The sequence below is a fragment of the Python bivittatus genome, unplaced genomic scaffold, assembly GCF_059951505.1.
Source record: "Python bivittatus isolate LINGU-HERP-01145 unplaced genomic scaffold, Pbiv_v1 ctg000220_np1212, whole genome shotgun sequence".
In the NCBI taxonomy this organism is placed as follows: domain Eukaryota; kingdom Metazoa; phylum Chordata; class Lepidosauria; order Squamata; family Pythonidae; genus Python; species Python bivittatus.
The window spans coordinates 595,153-613,107 of record NW_028277048.1 but is presented as its reverse complement, the minus strand read 5'-3'; the positions used below and the strand labels follow the sequence as shown (position 1 = coordinate 613,107).

At 40.1% G+C, this 17,955-nt stretch overlaps 1 protein-coding gene across 5 annotated transcripts in view; it reads left to right on the top strand.

Moving 5' to 3' along the window:
• MFAP5 (microfibril associated protein 5) overlaps window positions 1-14,837 on the top strand; it is a 59,580-nt gene extending 44,743 nt beyond the window's left edge. For all 5 annotated transcript variants that reach the window (XM_088137566.1, XM_088137565.1, XM_088137564.1 and 2 more), the window contains 6 exons: window positions 410-448; window positions 1,783-1,821; window positions 4,150-4,176; window positions 5,468-5,555; window positions 8,150-8,223; window positions 9,354-14,837. In XM_088137566.1, coding sequence (XP_087993692.1) covers window positions 410-448; window positions 1,783-1,821; window positions 4,150-4,176; window positions 5,468-5,555; window positions 8,150-8,223; window positions 9,354-9,475 — 389 coding nt within the window. In that variant the 3' untranslated portion in view covers window positions 9,476-14,837. The remainder of the gene's footprint in view (window positions 1-409; window positions 449-1,782; window positions 1,822-4,149; window positions 4,177-5,467; window positions 5,556-8,149; window positions 8,224-9,353) is intronic.
• Window positions 14,838-17,955: the final 3,118 nt, after the last annotated feature.

Genomic DNA, 17,955 nt, shown 5'->3' with positions numbered 1-17,955 from the left:
AAAGAACTAACACTTCTTCCCCCTCTGCCTTTCCCCTCATAGAATTAGCAAACTCAACCTCTTGTGCACAGATTCTTTAATGTAAAGAAAAAATAAGTTATAAGATCCAGTCCAGTCATTTGTGTCAAATCTAGCTTTAGCTATGATATTTTCTAGGTATCTTGGAATAGATGCTGCTCCTCACAGCTCCCCAGTCTGAATCCTACAGTTTACCATGAAAGCCAAGCTATACAAAGTGAAACCCAAGAACGGGATTGGCATAACTATAACAATACCTCTTTAGCAGCTTGGAAACAGAAGTTCCATCATCCAGCTAGCAGGGGAAGGAAGCCATGACTTTTTTGTAGCCATTATTTTATGTTCATGTATACAAATGAACAGAAAATGAACTTTTCTTCTTTCTGTTTAGATTGGCTTTTGCTGGGAGTCGTTGCTCAAACGGCAGCAGGTACATTTTGACTGATTCTGCACTAATGCTAAGCTAATGTGTAACTGCATAGAGATTCTGACCTGATTTCATGGATAGTATTAACCTCTTTGGTATAATGTAACTACTTTGGTGTAGGGGTTAAGGCACCAGGCTAGAAATCGGTAGACTGGGAGCTCTAGTTCTGCTTGAGGCACAAAGCCAGCTGGGTGACCTTGGGCCAGTCACTCCCTCTCAGCCCTGGGAAGAAGAAGGCAAGGGCAAACCACTTCTGAAAAACCTTGCCAAGAAAACTGCAGGGACTAGTCCAGGCAGTCACCAGGAGTCAAGACTGACTCAAAGGCACCAAAAACAAAACAAAACAAAATAAAGAAAAGAGTTCTTTAAAAAAAAATGGTTCAAATCCTTACATAGTCACCAAGTCCTTCATTTATATATCTGAAGAGTTATGGTTTTGGTCTCAACGTAAATCTTTAGATTTGTTCAGTGCTGTGAGTTGGAAATAGGGTCAAGTACTCTATGTTCTCATGTACTATTTGCCCTGTTTCTTACTCTCCCTAAAACATTTCATACAGTTGGAAGCCTGAACTGAAGTTGGCCAAACTATCTAAAGATGAAGGCTTTTCTCTGCCAAAGTAGTTTTCGCCTGAAAATTGCTACAAATTTTCTGATCTGAATCAGGCTTAGCTGGAGGCCCATCTAATTTTTTCTCCCCAGGTTTCATAGTCCTTAAATCCACTTTGTCCCCTTGTAACTGCACTATGTAGCTTAATGATTCAAATGATTAAAAGCTGTGATCTCTTTTTTTTCTAAATTATTATTCACAAACCTTGGTTGAGGTGACTGATGATGATGATGATGATGGCAATGATAATGATGATGATGATTTCCTGCCCCCAGGCATATTTGCAATACAAATATTTATACAACTTATAGCTTCCTCCAAAGAATCTTGGCAAATGTGGTTTGGTGAAGATGCTGAGCAACTCCACATCCAATTAAAGAAAAGATAACTATGGAACAATGAATCTGAAAGGATCTCAATTCTTCTCTGGCTCCACTCCTTTTTTTTTTTTTTCCCATTCCTTCCTTTCATGCTGTTTTTGCTTATTCTACTTTTCTCAACCAGAACAGGAGTCATTTGCAGTACGAAACCATGAATTTTCTGGGTGTGTTTCAAAATAAAAAAAGTAGAGCTTTCCTAAGGGCAGCAAAATGAGAATGGGAATAGGAATTCATCAGTGCATTTGACCTCTAAATCTGCTAACACAGGAGTTAGATGTGCATTGCTGTCACTGTTGCATTGCTGCACACTATGCAACAGATGTCTACAAGCCCATTGCCTCTTGTTTCAGGGCCTCTAGAATTACCCTCAAATCCAACCAACGACCTAGGTAAGTTCTTCCAACTTTTTCTACATCTGTGTCAGTGTTGACTCACACACCATGTTTACCAGATATATGGCTTTTAGAAGTGGGCAGCTTAATGAAGTCTGGGTATTTCATGCCAGCCTCTTCCCCTATACCTGCCAGATTTCCAAGTGGATCCCTGCTTTGAAGACCTGGCTTTGAAAGAATCATCAGCTCAACTTACAAATGTCAGGTGCTGGTGAGGCTGTGTAGTACATCAAAAGAGGGATTAGCACAACTCTGTGCAACCACTTTCCAGGTCTGTCACCTGTTCACTAGGCTACTTTTAAAAACAGTCTTACCTAAACCCAGGTTAAAAATAGCTTGACAGTTTGTGAAGAGAAGTTACTCAGTGTGGTGCTCCAACTGCACAGCGCAACTGCCCACTTCCTAGATGCCTGTCATTTGTTAGTTGCACTACTTTTAAATATGGACTCAGCATCATTTTAAAAGACTCTCCTTTCTGGGGCTTCCTGTTACAACAGATGTGCAGGAGGGTTGAATATTGTGCTGGGTTAAGCAAGAGCATTGCAATCCCACTCCACCCCGGTCTGCCTGTCAGCTGTTAGTTGTCCTAATAACAGGTGACAGGCTCAGAGAGAGGCCTTGTGTGGTGTAGCTGGTGGCCACATCCACCCACCTGCTTTGCTGGGCTGTTCTGCTGTCCATACTGCTTAACATGCAACTTTCTAAGGACTGTGACTGATGGTTCCCTCAGCTGAAATTCCAGCTCTGACCAATGGAGAACACTCTGGTTACTCCATGCACTGCATTTTTTCCCCTTCCTATTGTACCATTATCTAGCTGAACTTTTAAACAAGTTATTATTATTCCTTGAAATTATTGACCACAGAAACAACTTGGGGGGCTGGGTATCTCTTGGCTGCCATCTAGTGGCCATCCAGATTTGTGCAGCCAATGCAGGAGCTGTAAAGAATCCTAAAAACATCAAGTCAGAGGAGAAAATGAGGAGTCAGGAGGAGGCTTCCCTGGGAGCAGCAGCCACTGGCAATAGTGGCTTTCCCTGCCAGGCTGGCTATAGGAGCACAACAGCTGAATACTTTGAATTCTACACTTGTTAAGCCTGGCACACACTGGTCAATTTCAAAATCAACAGGCCGACCAGTCAACTGACCCATTTAAAAAAGAATAAAGAAGTGCCTGCTCTCCTTTGCAGCCAAAAGAGGACTGAAAATAGGGTGAAGAGGTCAGGGATCAGACTGAAGGGGTTGTCGCATAGGAATTCAGCAGAACCAAGTGGAGCCACAAGACTGTCAGCACCAAACTGACTCTCTAATGCACATCAATGTATCCTACATTGCCTGCACACAGCCCTTTGAGGTAGGATATTAGGACAAACATCACTTCCAGACACTTCCTTAAGCTGTCCCTGCACCATTTCAGCTGTGGGAAGACTGCAGATATATGTGGATGTGTGCTCAGGAAATGATTAGCAGGCCATTCCTGTGCCCAAGCAAGGAGATCTCCCAGAAAGATAGGCAGAAGCGGAAGCTCCCTCCCACTTCACCCGACTGCCACCCCATAGCATCTGCCACTTTTAGTCAGTCAGAACCTGAAACGAATTTTGACAAATGGTTAGAACTGCTGGCCTGGCCATCTGTCAACTCTCCCCCAGCCCCTCTTAAGGAGAATAAGTGGAGGATGCTTTCCTGCGGCCTGCTGGAGAAGAGGAACAAAGCCAGGCAAATCCAACCATTCACTTCCGCAAGAGTCCCAGCTCCCTGCCACCTCCATTTGGTAACATGACTGTATATTGGCACTTAAACTATAGATTTGTATTTTGAACAAGAAACCTTATTTCCACATTTGAAATTTGAATTTTTAGAATGTGTTATCATCCCTACAGTATACAAATGTAGTAAACGTTGAATATTCTGCGAAATCTCATAAAATAGTATTGATGTAAAATGCTATTAACTTCAAAATACTGTCAGATCAGTTCTATTGAAGTCAAGTGAACCACATGAATGCATTCATAACGTCACCAGGAGTGGAGTTCATTTTGAGGGTGACTTTTTGTAGAGCAAGTAAATCAAAACATATGAAATAACCCTGTCAAATATGTATGCTAAATATTTATTGACTATTCAGGTTATAGCTGAATAATAAGCATCACAATGTTATTTATCAATCAGTTCAAACAATGTTCAATGAATATTTGATATCACAAACTGCTGAGGACATTTTTCAACTGGTTTCATGGGAAGTACAGTTAAATCTAGAGGGCACCAAGCTGGGCTATATATTATATATTATATTTTAATTCTATAATTTTCCCTTTTTTTGTTCCAGATGATAGTGGTCCAACAACACCGCCTAGTAAGTTTAGTTTTACCACTCTCTTCCTTGGTCTCCCCTTCAAAGTCATACGGTTTCCCTTCTATAGCTGAGTTTTTGCAACCGAGGGCTTGCCTTTGATGTTCTGAGCCTGCGTCTTCTGGTTCCCAGGCATTGGAAGACTCAATGAATTTAAAACGCTCCGTTTGGGAGTTTAGAGGACACGGATATTCATTTGTTTGTTCGTTCATTCGTTCATTCATTCATTCATTCATTCATTCATTCATTCATTCATTCATTCATTCAATTTTTATGGCCATCCATCTCAACAAGTGACTCTGGGCAGTTTCTTGAACAAACTCTATGAACCCCTTGTGAGAAGCCAAACATTTATTCTGTAATTAAAAAGGATGAATTTAGCTGATCTACCTCTTTTAAGGGAAATAGATCATATACTAGCTATGCTTATAATATTATTGTTACATAAAATTTTAATTGTTTACAATCAGCATGTTTTCTAAATAAACAGAATACAAATTTATTCACCTCCCCCACCTTTGTCTAAGAATGGTTAAGAAAGGCAACAACAACCCTGTAGGTTCACGTTTATTGTTTTGGGAAGACAGGAGTGAGATTTTATTTTATCTCTCCACAAAATCAGTTTGGAACAAATTATGCCACTTCTGTGTAAATAAACCATTACCATTTCCTCTTCCTAACCCCTCAAAAGCAATTTAAATATGATACACAATTGTCTTCTCTTCTGCCAAACTTGCAGTGCTGAAAATTATTATTATTAGATGTTTATCCCACCTTTTTTATATCTATATAACTCAAGGTGACGAACATACTTAATACTCCTTCCTCCTCCTATTTTCCTATTTGGCCGCACTGCACTCCGCCCCCTCTGCCGCCCTGCGCTCTGCAGCCCTAGCTGACCTTCACTGTGTTCTCCCTCCTGCTGGCCCTTTGTGATTTATTAACCGGTTTTCCCATGATTTAATCCCAGTGTTTGGAGGTATATATGTGCTTCAATGTTATGTACATTCTCTGTTATCCAAAAATATAATATCCTTGCATTCTAAATTGGCTGCAGAATAATATTTTGAATATTTGAATATTTTGTTCATTTTAAGTAGCAGGTTACAATTTCAGTGTGCAAATGGAAATCATACTTGTGTAGATTGGTTCCAGTTTCTTTAAGTGTGATGGATATTGTTAAACGATAGCTAATATTTCATCTGATTGCAATGTTATCTGGCAGCCACTTTTGAGGCACTTTTATTCAGGTGATTTATTCAGAGCACTTACTGGAACTGTGGTTTGCTCCCAGAATGCCATGAAGAGCAGTTTCCTTGCACACGTCTGTACTCTGTTCACAAGCCTGTGAAGCAATGCATCAGTTATTTGTGTGTCACCAGGTAAGAGGGGAACCTAAGAATATTATGTTTAGGAATAAATGACATACTGTTTTAGATTAGGTTATGTAAATTAGGTTTGATGCTATTTCTGCTGCATAGTAATTTTGGCAAATTAGTGGATCTGAATATTTTTAATTTCTGGGAACAAAATAGTGGGGTAATAGGAAAGAGCTAATGGGATGTTGTTCATAGGCAAAATCAAGAAGCCATTAATGATACAAAAACATGTGAAGAATTAGCAGTGGAATGTTTTCTCCCAAACCTATACCATTTTTAAAAGCACTTAGGTAAAGCTGGCTATCTATTTCCATACAGACATTTTCTGCAGACATAAGTCCTAAAGATTTGCTCTCCCCCACACCCCAAAGTCCAAACTGTTCATATTTCTGTGCAATTAACATGGGCTCAGATGATTAACTGCATCTCCATATATAAATACCTCCATCCAAAATTCTGAATATAAAGTTGATTGCTGGCAAATGGTTTTAAATTTAAAAATTGCCGAACAGATTCATTGAACTGAGCCTACCAACCTAGGTGAACTATTATAACACCTTATGGAAAACAGGGATGTTGAGGCAAAAGGATTTGTGATGGCCAAGAACGGGGCCACGCATGAGGGTCTAACTGTGGCTGAGGTCAGGCATTCAACAGGTAGAGAACAGGCCTGAGCATGCAGTCCTGCCCTCTGCTCGCCTCAGTCTTCGCATGTTCACCTGGAGGCCTGAAGCAAAACTGTACTTTCCTTTGCTCAAATGCCAGTACAGCTCCCTGAATGATCCAAGAGCCAAATACAGCAGGGTCCCAGATGGGGTGGAGAGCTCCTGTGGAAAGTCTGGAAGCTGGGGAGAGAAAGGGATGGGGTTGTGTGAACAGCCTTGTTCTCTACCAGAGGGAGCTCACTGTATGCTTAGCTCAATGTATCACTCTTAGCCACAATACATTTAGCATAGATAGCTGAACTCTAGCGACTCTCCTTTTTAAGGAAAGTTATTTGTGGAAAGGGAGATCTGGAACATGAACTGGAGGAGAAAATGCATTAAACCATTTTTTCAGCTGTTGCCTTTCCACTTCAGACTGATCCCCTGCAAGTCCCTTAAGCTTCCCCTCTCCCCATTTTAAATATGGATGTGCCCAAAATGGGAAACTTGTTTTATTGCAGATTCTGAACAAAAGCTCCAGTCAGAAATTCTGCTGGAATGATTGTGTTCTGCAGAACAAAGCTCAAAGCAGCTCAAGGGTTTTGTTGCGACCCTGAAATGAAACTCTCAAAACATACACACTTTGTTTCAAACTCAGAACCCTCGAAATGCTGCCCCTCAAAAGAGCAGTGTATTTGGTTCTAATCTTAAAACATCTGGAACATAGAAATTTTATTTTGCACACTTTTAATTTTGAATATAAAGGCCTTTCCTCACCTAAGCATGGCACTTACATATTCTGGCAGCCTCAGTCTTACGATGTTGCCTTCATCTCCTTTCCAGGTCATACTAGAGCCTTACATTGTCCTTGGCTTTTTGCCATTGATTGAAGTAGTTATTTTCCTATTTTCTTATTCTGAAATTGTTTTTGCAGTGGAGAGAATTTGACATGCTTAAGTGGTTATTCTGTTGATGGGTTAAGGGTTGGGACTGGCCTGGCTCCCACTGACCACTTGAGACTGGTGAGGGCACACTCCCCCCACCCCCCACCCCCGGTTCCCATGCACTGTCCTCCAAGCCCACCCTTGTTATGGCAGTAGGCTTTTCCCCCTCTACATACACGGTCTCTGAACTGATCAGCTTAGAGACCTGGCTTTGAAAAAGGATCAGCCTGGCTAATAGGTGGCTAGTGATGGAGACTGCATGGTGAAATAGGAGAAAGAAAATGGGCTCTCTGCCACTTCACTGAACAACCACCCCCCTCAAATGCCAGCAGGCTATTGTTCAGGATCCAGCTGAATGGGGCTTGTTTCTTGAAGAGAGCTAACCCATGTTCAAAAGGAGCCTCACTAAAGCTGACCAGCGGAAGCGCAAGGGAGGAGGGATGCAGTAAAACAATGAAAATCTCTCTCTCCACCACCCCACCATGCAGCCACCCCTGATCCAGTGCTGCAATTAATGGGTGGTTTTCCCAAGAATCAGCGACATTGAGGAGGACAGGCTGCAAACCAGTGGAGTTTTCCAGCTGCAGACCACTACAGAGACAATTTGCATTTGCAGTGCAGAATGCACAGTCTATGTTCATTTTGTTTTTTAACAGCTTTCATCAGCTAGAAAGCACTTTTACTCTGCTGTGCAGAAGAGCCCTGAATCTGCTAAGCTTGGATACTCATAGGAGGAAAGCAGCTGGTATAAGCTGATGTGATGAAGCAAAAGTATGATCATCCCTTCCTCTTTTCATACTATTTTCCTACTTCAAAGCATACACGTTAGCTGGTTTTCCTGAAAAAGTGGAGCACTCTGGGTCAGTTATGCATATTTGTGTGTAAGGTATAATCAGATCCTTAGGTTAGCAATTATGTGTCCATAGTGGTTTCTATTTAAAGGCTGGATTCTCATGGATTTTTTGCTTCTATTGCCTGTCCTTTTTGTCCTCCCCACTGCTGGTGGCAGTGTCCGCCGGGCATACATGATAAACAAGGAGATCTGCTCTCGTATTGTTTGCAAGGAAGATGAAGCCATGCACGGTAAGTGACAATGACAAAAAAGGATATTTTTATCAAATATTCCCATATCAGAAAAACGTAAAGAATGAAATGATTGTATTTCTTTTAGAGGAGAAAAAGTCATTCATATCAGAGCATGGTTCCAGTAACAAATTGGAGAAGATGCAGAAATGATAAACACTTGGAATGTGCACAAGGCAGGGTGTGGGTGGGGGGGAAAATAACACACTGTCTCTAAAACAAGTACCCAGATATTCTTCAATTGTGTTTCAGTGTTCCCAAGTGCATTTGAAATATACCACAGTCCTAAACAGATATAAAAATAAATAAAATGGGGCACTGCTCAGCAAAGAAACACAGTAGCTCTGCTTGAAGATTTTGTCTGGTTAACTGAAAACTAAACACACTTTCCAGATTAATGAACAGATAAAAATGCAGCACTTTTTTCAAACTGCTCTGAATGTTGTGATATTTCTCAATGGTTAGTAAGAAAAAATTAAGCGTGTTCAAAACAGATGTAGAAAAAAATGTTTTAAAAAAATGATTTATATTTGTTTTCCCCTAAAACCTGGCAGACTATTATGGAAATGAAGTATCACATACTTTGGAACAAGTGCCTATGAAACTGATAGATTAAAAACAGTGTGATCGGTCCATCCCTAAAACATATGTAGCAATAATTAAGAAACTCAGCTGTGCACCAGGAAATGTTCAATTCAGATTTTGTCTCACCTATAACTTTCTATGAAGCCTCAGCATATATGGAAGCAAGTTTATCTTTATTCAGGAGCTATAATGTGAAGAGGAAAATAGAAATTTTAATGCTACTTGCACCCCCTTCTTACTTAAAAGTAAAATGATAACAGTGTTAGGAGGAAAAGATTTAGAGTAGAGAGGTGAAATTAACACTTCTTCCACCCAAAGTTTCCTCACTCCAATTTCCTCACTAAACTCTTTTCTTCAGGACATTCCAAAGGCATGTAGTACTGTATGTTCTCAACCTCTAAGCATCCCAAGGACCCCACTCTCCAATCACATTTAGTCACAAGTGATTTTAATGCTATGGATCCATTAAATGGTAGTTGCAAATGAAGCTGCACATGTAAATTATGTGAAATGATTAGCCCTTTCTTTCTCTGGCCTGTTTCTAGAGGAGATTTGCCGCCAACTGGCTGGCCTGCCACCACGCCGTCTTCGCCGCTCTGGTAAACCTCAAGGACCACCCTGTCGACGAGCAAAGGGCCAATCTCAGAACATGCTTGATTCTCAGTGATCAGGAAGCTGTAGGAATGAGAAGAACAAAGAGGAACTGAAATCATACTGACAACCCATTCTAAATTTGCCTTTTTCCACTCAATTCCTGCCTCAAGAGGTGTTTCACTGGTGCAGGGACCTTCCCTGTCAACATGTGACTGATGTCATCTTTGAGATGTAGTACTAAGACTCTCATATGCACCTGCTTCTGGGTTTTGACCTAGGGCTGCTTATGTAAGTCCTATCCAAAACCTGCCTTAAAATGCACAATCAAAATGCCTGCTTTCTCAGTGTTTTTCCACCCAGTTTAGAGCCAGCTTGCCTACAGATAATTAATATAATTTGTATGGATATAGATACACTTACAGTCTATTCTTCATAGGGTTTGATTGTTTCGCTGCAAAATCAGAGGACAATAACCATATATTGAACTCAGTACCTTTATATGTCTTATGCACATAGATGAAGCTGCCTGAAGAGAAGGAGACCCTGAAATCATGGAATCATAGAAAGCAAGGGACTATACAAACCATCTAGTCCCTCCTTGCTGAGTGCAGGTATCCAGTACTACAGCATCCCTGATGTCCCAGCCTCTGTTTGAACTCTTCCATTAAGAAGAGTCCACTACTTCCTGAGGCCATGTGTTCTACTTACTGTTAGGATGTCTCTCCTGGCATCCAATCAAAAGCTACTTCCTTTTCATTTATCCCACTGCTTTTTGTTCTGCCTTCTGGAACAACTTTGAACAATTCTGCTCCAGGTCCTACATGAAGTAACCCTTCAGGTATTTGAAGACAGCTATCATGTCTATTTATCTCCAGGCGCAACATACCCAGTGCTTTCAACTATTTCTTGTAAGGTTGTACTTCCAGGCCCCTAATCACCTGATTTCTCTCCCCTGGACATGCCCTGTTTGTCAGTGTGACTGTCTTTCCTAAGACGTAATGCTCAGAACAGGATGCAACATTTTCTATAAAATCTGACCAGCACTGAAAAGAGAGGAATGGACTTCTTTGCCCCACACAGAATTCAATTTAAAGCAAGGTTTTCAGATTTGCGACGTGTCTTCCAAAAATATTTTTCCAGTTCTTGACCTCACAAGAACCCATCTCTTGCCAGGAGTCTCCCAATTTCAGAAGTGTGTCCCATGATCCAAATCATTCCTAGTTGCACTATCTGCATAGCCAGTTGTTCACATCTAGTATTCTCCTCTTGGGCCCTATCCTTCAACAGAAAGATGTGAAGAGAACAACATCTGTGTCCCCAGCTACTTCCCTCTCTTGCCCAGTACTTCACAGTCCCTTGAAGCATCTTCCAGAATGTAAAGAGCCCTGGGAGTCTTTCCATCCCATCTAAATGTTTGCCCCAGGAAGGGCACTTTTCTCCTCTTGATAGGCTATTCAGCTGACAGATTGCTTCTTAAGGCCCTCTCAGTAGGGACTCTCTGATCACTACTAACTGCTATTTCCTCCTCTTTTGGCCAGAGGCAGAAGTCCTTCCCTGTGCCCTTTGCACTCCCTGAGACTTGTGGCAACTGATTTTTGTCCAGGCATCCAGAAATATCATCAACAGGATGCCATAGAATCTATACTGAACTTTCAGAGAGTAAAAGCTCTTCTTGACAGACTTAGTGCTTGGTCTCACATTCCTCTATCTGTCCAACCTTCTACTTGCCTTTCTTCTATTTCCTGGGAGGCTTTTTGGTACTATTGACCTTGGTCCTATGTTCATTCCAAGAATTCCTTATGGTTCTTCATAAGTTGGGGATTGGACAGTTTGAATTCTAATTCCTTCTTCTCTCCCAGGAGGGCAAACTGCCTGCAGTTGTATCATGTGTAATTCTTGTCATTTTTCTGGGAGGAAAACAAACATGGCATAGTCTCTTCAAGTCACAAGAGTAGTTTTTTCTGTCTCCACTTTTCTCTGATGAATAAACAAAAAAGTGCCTCCCCAACTACCTCTTCTACCAAACTCCTGTTTGCTCCTCATGTTTACTCACTCAGAAAATGAGTACAGTTTGTTCTCTAGGAAATGGCTTCATTATATGTCTCCTGAAGCTGCCTCAATTATGTCAGTAAGAAGCAATGCTCACACTTGGCAATCAGCTTCAATCACCAGCACAATGGCAGTCAGCAACACTCAGTCAGCAATCTCTCCCTCTCCCGCTCTTTGTCTCTTCTGCCTGTCCTCTTCTGTATTCTGTATTCTACTTCACTTTTTCTCTGCCAAATTCTTGTTTGCTCTCCATTTCCTCCAACAGCTCATCACATGTCCTGTAAACTTGCCATAGGCTTTGTGTGAGTAGAACATTCTGCTTGTTTCAGGAATGAGGTGTAGATGGGGGTAAAATATACGGAGGATTTGCTCAACTAAATATTTATACTGCTTTTGCAGTGAGAAGGAGGGACACTACTGTGTGAAACAAGTTTACTTATTAGGGCTGTCCTATGTCTATTTCATAAGTCTTGTTCGGGACAGCTGCTCCACAGCAAGGAAGCTGAGAATATACCACTGCAGGCTGAGAATCTAAATTTATGTTAGGTTTAGACTGGTAGGACCCAGTGGAACAGCAGAAATAGGAATAAATACTAGTGTTCTAAAAGGCAACTGGATGGTCTATCACTGCTTCAGATTCTGTATGTGCCTTTCTATGGATGCATCTAGGCATAACTTTGTTCTAAGTGTGATGGCATCTTACATCTGAAATATCATCTTCCCTGATTTTGCCCACTGTTTCTTTGGTCCATCCTAAATGCATATTTGGGGGCTGGTTTTCTATTCTCCCTTTCTCCCTCCAATCAGTTAATGGCTATCACACAACATTTTGGTTCTTAATACTGTGTCAAAATTGTTGCTACCCACTCAACAAACATTAGTTAAACTTTAAATCAAAGTGAAATTGCCACTGGAGAAAGGAAGGAGACAAAAACAAAAGCATAGAAGATTTGGTAGAAAAATATAGGAGAGTTATAAGTGAAAAATGCTATAGTCCAGATCCTCCAAGATAGAAGGAGGGTACGATAAAAGCTTTATCTAGAAGCACGCTGGCAATAGGCTCTCATAACTGATACGGTATGGCTGGAAATGGACAATTATTTTCAAAGAATTGAACAGGATATCCTAGAGCCTTTCTTACTCTTTTCTTTCTTTATCATTGTCTTTGGGCAATGTGGTGGCTGAGGGACACAAAGAGGAGTTACCACAACCTGAGTTGTGTGGATTCAATATAGAAGCGCTGAGGCTGCCTTATCTTGAAGTGTTTGCATTGGTCCATCCTACCCAGTCTTGTCTACTCTGATTGGTAGCAGCTGTCCAGGATCTCAGGAAATTCTTCCTCAGCCCTCCTGCCTTCCTCCACTTTTTTAAAATTGAATTTGCTGAAGTGTGAATTGGAACCTTCTTTCTTCAAAGTATGTAATCTATCACTGGTTCCTCTCTTCATCTGCAAGTATTTGAACAAGCAATTGTTTAAGGACACAAATGTCTTTAAGTACATAGGAAAACTGGACATTTATTTCTATGAAAATTTAGAATTCCTCGGTGAAGGCCTTCATATGACATACAGGTAGTCCCCAGTTTAAGAACGTAGAGTTCCGTTCCAAGGTCTGTCCTTAAGTTGAATTTAGTATTGTGTAATGAACTCGAACCATTGTGTATTTAACTCATATCATTGTGTATTTAACTTGAATTTTGCTAATGAGATCCGTTCTTAACTATGGGTGGTCCGTAAACTGGGCATTCTTAACCTGGAGTCTATCTGTATATGAAATTCTCACTTTTCAAATATTCCCAGTAGTAATGGTTTCCTTTACAACTGCATCATGAACACCTGTTAAGGAATCGTTACTGTTTCTATTACTGATGAACAAGGTTCTGGCTGTTTGTCTTAACGTGCCTTCTGCCTTTTAGTCCTATTCAGCAATGCTGCCATTGGATCCTAGAGGTGCATATCATTAATTTACCAGTGCTGCCACCCCCGGAATGGCAGAATGGCACTTTGCTTTGTACTTGTCATTATGTAACACAAACCTGCAAAAGATGAGGCACTGGCGGAGCCTTCTGTGTCCGAAACCTCTTGCTTTCAGATGGAATCTAAATGTTTGTTTATATCAACTCACTAATAAAAAGTAACAGATGAACACCCACCACAATATTCTCTTGCACTGATGAAACTGGAGTATGCAAGAGTACTACTGGTACTTCTATGGCATTTGTACAGAAAAGCTTCCCAGTGGATTATGCCACAGGGCCACATCTCCACTTCTGTAGTAGGTGCAAGCTGAGCTTAAATGGCCAAAAGTGGTTGCTTCTGACTATAAACTGCTCTCAGCAGCCCCAGTAGTGAACTATATAAAATAATTGTAGTGTGTGCCCTTTTGCAAGAGCAGCAGATCTTGAAAGAAAGTGTTAGAAGGAAGGCAGATATGTCGTCCATTCTTCATGGAGAGCAGCAAGAACAAATCACTGTACAAAAGCAATATTTTTAAAAAAGTAATATGGAATAATTCTGACATGGAGTAGCTACTATGGGTTGCTGTTTTTTATTGAGCCTTAGGTCTTAAGCCTCATTTAACAACCCTTTGATTATTCTCCATAACTGCAAACTGGCTGTATTGTGTTTGTGAGTACAAGTAGTTAGTAATGCCTGGTGCATAAGTACTTTAGAAGATGACTTCACACATCTTTATACATCACATGATCCCCCTCTGCACTTCACAACTCTTGACTAAATGGATGAATAATTTGTATTGTGTTTTTTTTTTAATCAGGAAATAGGAAAACTCTTTTTGTGACAGTCTGCTCACATACACAAGCAATTCTTAGATACTGTATCTAGTAAATGATGAATTTGTATATGTGAATTTGGCTATATGTTAGAAACTGCCTTTAGCCTTTGTAGTAACTCAATAAGGAGAAATGAACAGACCACTTTTTTCTCATGACTTTAGGAAAAACAATTGCCTGTTACCTTTGTGCATGATATCTAGTTACTATTAAAGCTAGAGATGCAGATCTAATTAGAAAAAAGACAACAATACTGTCATTATAGAGAATAAATACCTACTTTTTTAAAAAAGAGATTACTTTCCTATGAGAAGCTGGTGCACCTATGTTGTTAGAGGTACATATATAATAATTTTAAATCTGTTCTGAAAGTGAAATATAGAATCAGATGTAAACACCTGCAAGTATATTGTATAGCCATTAGACATCTTACTTTGAAAGAACACAAGGTATTTCTTATGCAGCTTCACTGTTCTACTTTATACAGTTAGGATGATGAATTTTAGTGGAATTTGTAGAAAAGAGCAACTATATAAATAAACTTGTATTTTGCAGAAAGCTTACACAAATATATTAAAAGATAATTTGAATTCCGATTGCTTTTTCTCCAGTGTATGATCTGGTCTTTAGTCTTATTTCATCAGAGTTCACTAAATAACTCAGTCTTCTTCACAGAAGGAGCAGAATTCAATGAGTAGGCCAGGCAGCCTAGTAGCCCTCCAGAATGGCACTACTTAAAGCAAACTGCTAAAGAAAAGGGGCATGTCTTTCATTATGAAATCAGGTGAAAAGAGGTGGTTTGGGCCTTAATTACTAAATGTGACAATTTTCTGATTACAGCCCTTTGCCTCTAGAAAATAGAGATGTGCGTTAGATTTGGACAAAGCCAGCAATGAAGCAGAGAATTGGAGAGATTCTGCGGCTCTCTGTGAAAGTGACTGCCTCTGAACCAGCTCTCCGTGTTTCCAAAGTTGATGGTAATGGTGTGGTTTGTTGAGCTACAGAAAGGCAGACAGTGGCTGCTTTCACATATCACATGAAGCCAAAATGTGGTTTGGTGGGTTTTGTTATCACATCGTTTGTAAAATTAGCTAGTGTATGTGCAAAAAAAAGAAAAAGAAAAAAAAGAAGAAGAAGTAGTATAAGAAAGAAAACAAACATCAAGCTGCTTTGAATTGCCTTTATACAAGTTTCCCATTTGATAGTAAAATATGTGCTGGTATTCTTGAGCTGTTACTTTAAACTTTTTAAAATGAATCTTAGTAATCAGAGCTCAGTGAGACTTGTTCTTGGGATTAACTGCTTCCAGGCTATGCTAATACCTGACAACATGAGACACTTCAGGTGATCTACCATAAGAAACAAAGAACAACACTTGAAACAAACCCCTTGCTTCGTATTTATTATTCTAGGGTCAGAGGGTAGAATGATGGTCCATGCTGAATGCAATCTATTGGACATCAGAATGATTTTTTAAATGTTTAAAATCAGACTTTTCTTCCAATCTACCTGTCCAAATAACCATAGAAACCCAGCAAAGAGCAGCATGCAATATGATACACTTAACATAACTCATAAGCAGCAGAAAAATAAAATAAAATAAAATAAAAGAATTTGTTGGCTGTTGGTCTCTCTTCCAGTTGCATGAGCAAAGTGCACACCGCTGAATTTGCAACCTACCAGCGACATTCATATACTGTAAATAAAAGTCACCAAATTTAGCATACAGCCTGAAAATTTAGCATCAATAAAAGTATGCATACATGACATCAGGCTCAGGGAACAAGCTGCTAGGTAAATTCCTGTTGCAACCAATGGATCAACATTAGGTTGATCTGAAAAAGTGGAGCCTGCACCTATGGGAAAATGCTAGGGGAAAAAAAAACATGCATACCGTGTATACCTGCAGAGGCAGAGTATCTCTGTGTGGTGGAACTCATTGCCTTTTATTGTTACCTTGTACGTTTTGAAATCACAACAGATGATCAGCAACACTTACCTAATGCATATGGAGCAGAACTTTTGCAGTTGTTTATTCATTATCTCCTTGCAAAATTATCTACCCACCCAATGGCCTACAGACCTTGGATTGTATCACTGGAATTTAGGTTAATGGCCACTACATCTCAGAGACACAACATTCCATCTTTTAATGGCCCCAAATATACAAAATAGGGGCCCAAATCTCACCACTCAGTAATGTTACTGTATCATGAGGCATACACCCCTCCTTCATGTTATCCCCAGCCAAAAAACGTTGTCTAGCCTTGATATGATGGATAATTGGGCCTAGGGTGACAAAGGCAGCTTCGAGTCTTGTTCTGCTTTAGCAGGGCTAGAGAAATGGGGGCCTTCCAGGTATTACTGGATCTTAAATCCCCTCAGATTCAAGAAGCTGACATAATCAAGAGGAGCTTCATTCCAAAAGTGCTAGGAAGGCCTCAGGTTCAACACATCTGCTTTTGATATTATAATTTGTTGCCAAAAGGAAAGCTTTTTGTTGGCAGACTCAGAGATCTTTGTATGCTAGGATGTCAAGAAGATAACTGCTTCAACCATGCAAAGCAATTTACAATGCCATCTACTTCATGAGTGCTCCTTTGTGGAAGTAGAAGCCTGTTATCTAAGGCTGCATGAAATAGCTTAAAACCCAAAGCTATGTTTGACTGTAAAATATTACACAGAAACATATCTTTTCTGTGGTGCTTACAAGCATTCAGTCTGGCATTACAGATGCCAGGTTCCCATTTTTTAAGAACAAGCACCAGAAAGGACTGCTGCTAGAGTTTGAGTTTGAATCAGACTCTGAGATTGTGCTGCAGGTATGAAATTAATACTTTTCCTGGTGCTATTGTCTTCTCTTCAAGGGGTTTGCTATTTTGATATGAGAGGAATTCTGTGGAGAGTCTGAGTCCCTGATAGTCTCATCCTTGCCAGTAAGGTCAAAACAAGAGGGTTGAAGCTAAGAATAATCTATATTGGGAGAAATGGGACTCTGCAGAAGTAAGGGAAGATGACCCAGGTTGGAGAAGGAACTCCAAAATCAAAACTAGAAGAAAGTAATGGAAAGCCACTTCTGTATGGACATGGCTCAACATATAGATGACTGGGTACCAGATGAGGAGATCCTCCAGGTTGAAAGCAACTCTTTAGTTATTGTGGAAAATTTTTAAATTTCCGTGAATGGATCTAGAGGTGACAACAGGCCCGAACAAAGCCACAAAAGAGTCTGTTCACTGATGGTGCCAGTGCTGAAATAGCTTTCCTCATTTTGCACAGATATATTCAAAAGAATATGAGATGTAAAATGCATGGGAGAAGAGAAATCTGAATGCTTAATTGTGGAAATAAAATATGCTAAATTAGATATTTTAGGAATAAACAAACTTAGGACAGGGCCACATTAAACTGGATGATTACATACGACATTGTTAAGGAATGAGTCGATATGAAGGAATGAGGAGCAATGATCCTTGCACAGAATAGTATGAATATGCTTGGAAATACTGTTTGTTTTCAACCTTGACTTTTTTTTGCCATTTATCTCTCATTTATAAAACAGGTTCCACTGTCATGAGAATTTCTGCCTTACCAGCTTCAATCTTTACTGTATGTAGAATGAATGAATGAATGAATGAATGAATGAATGAATGAATGAATGAATGAATGGTTGATTATAACTCAATAAGCAACAGGTTCCCAATAAACAGCAAG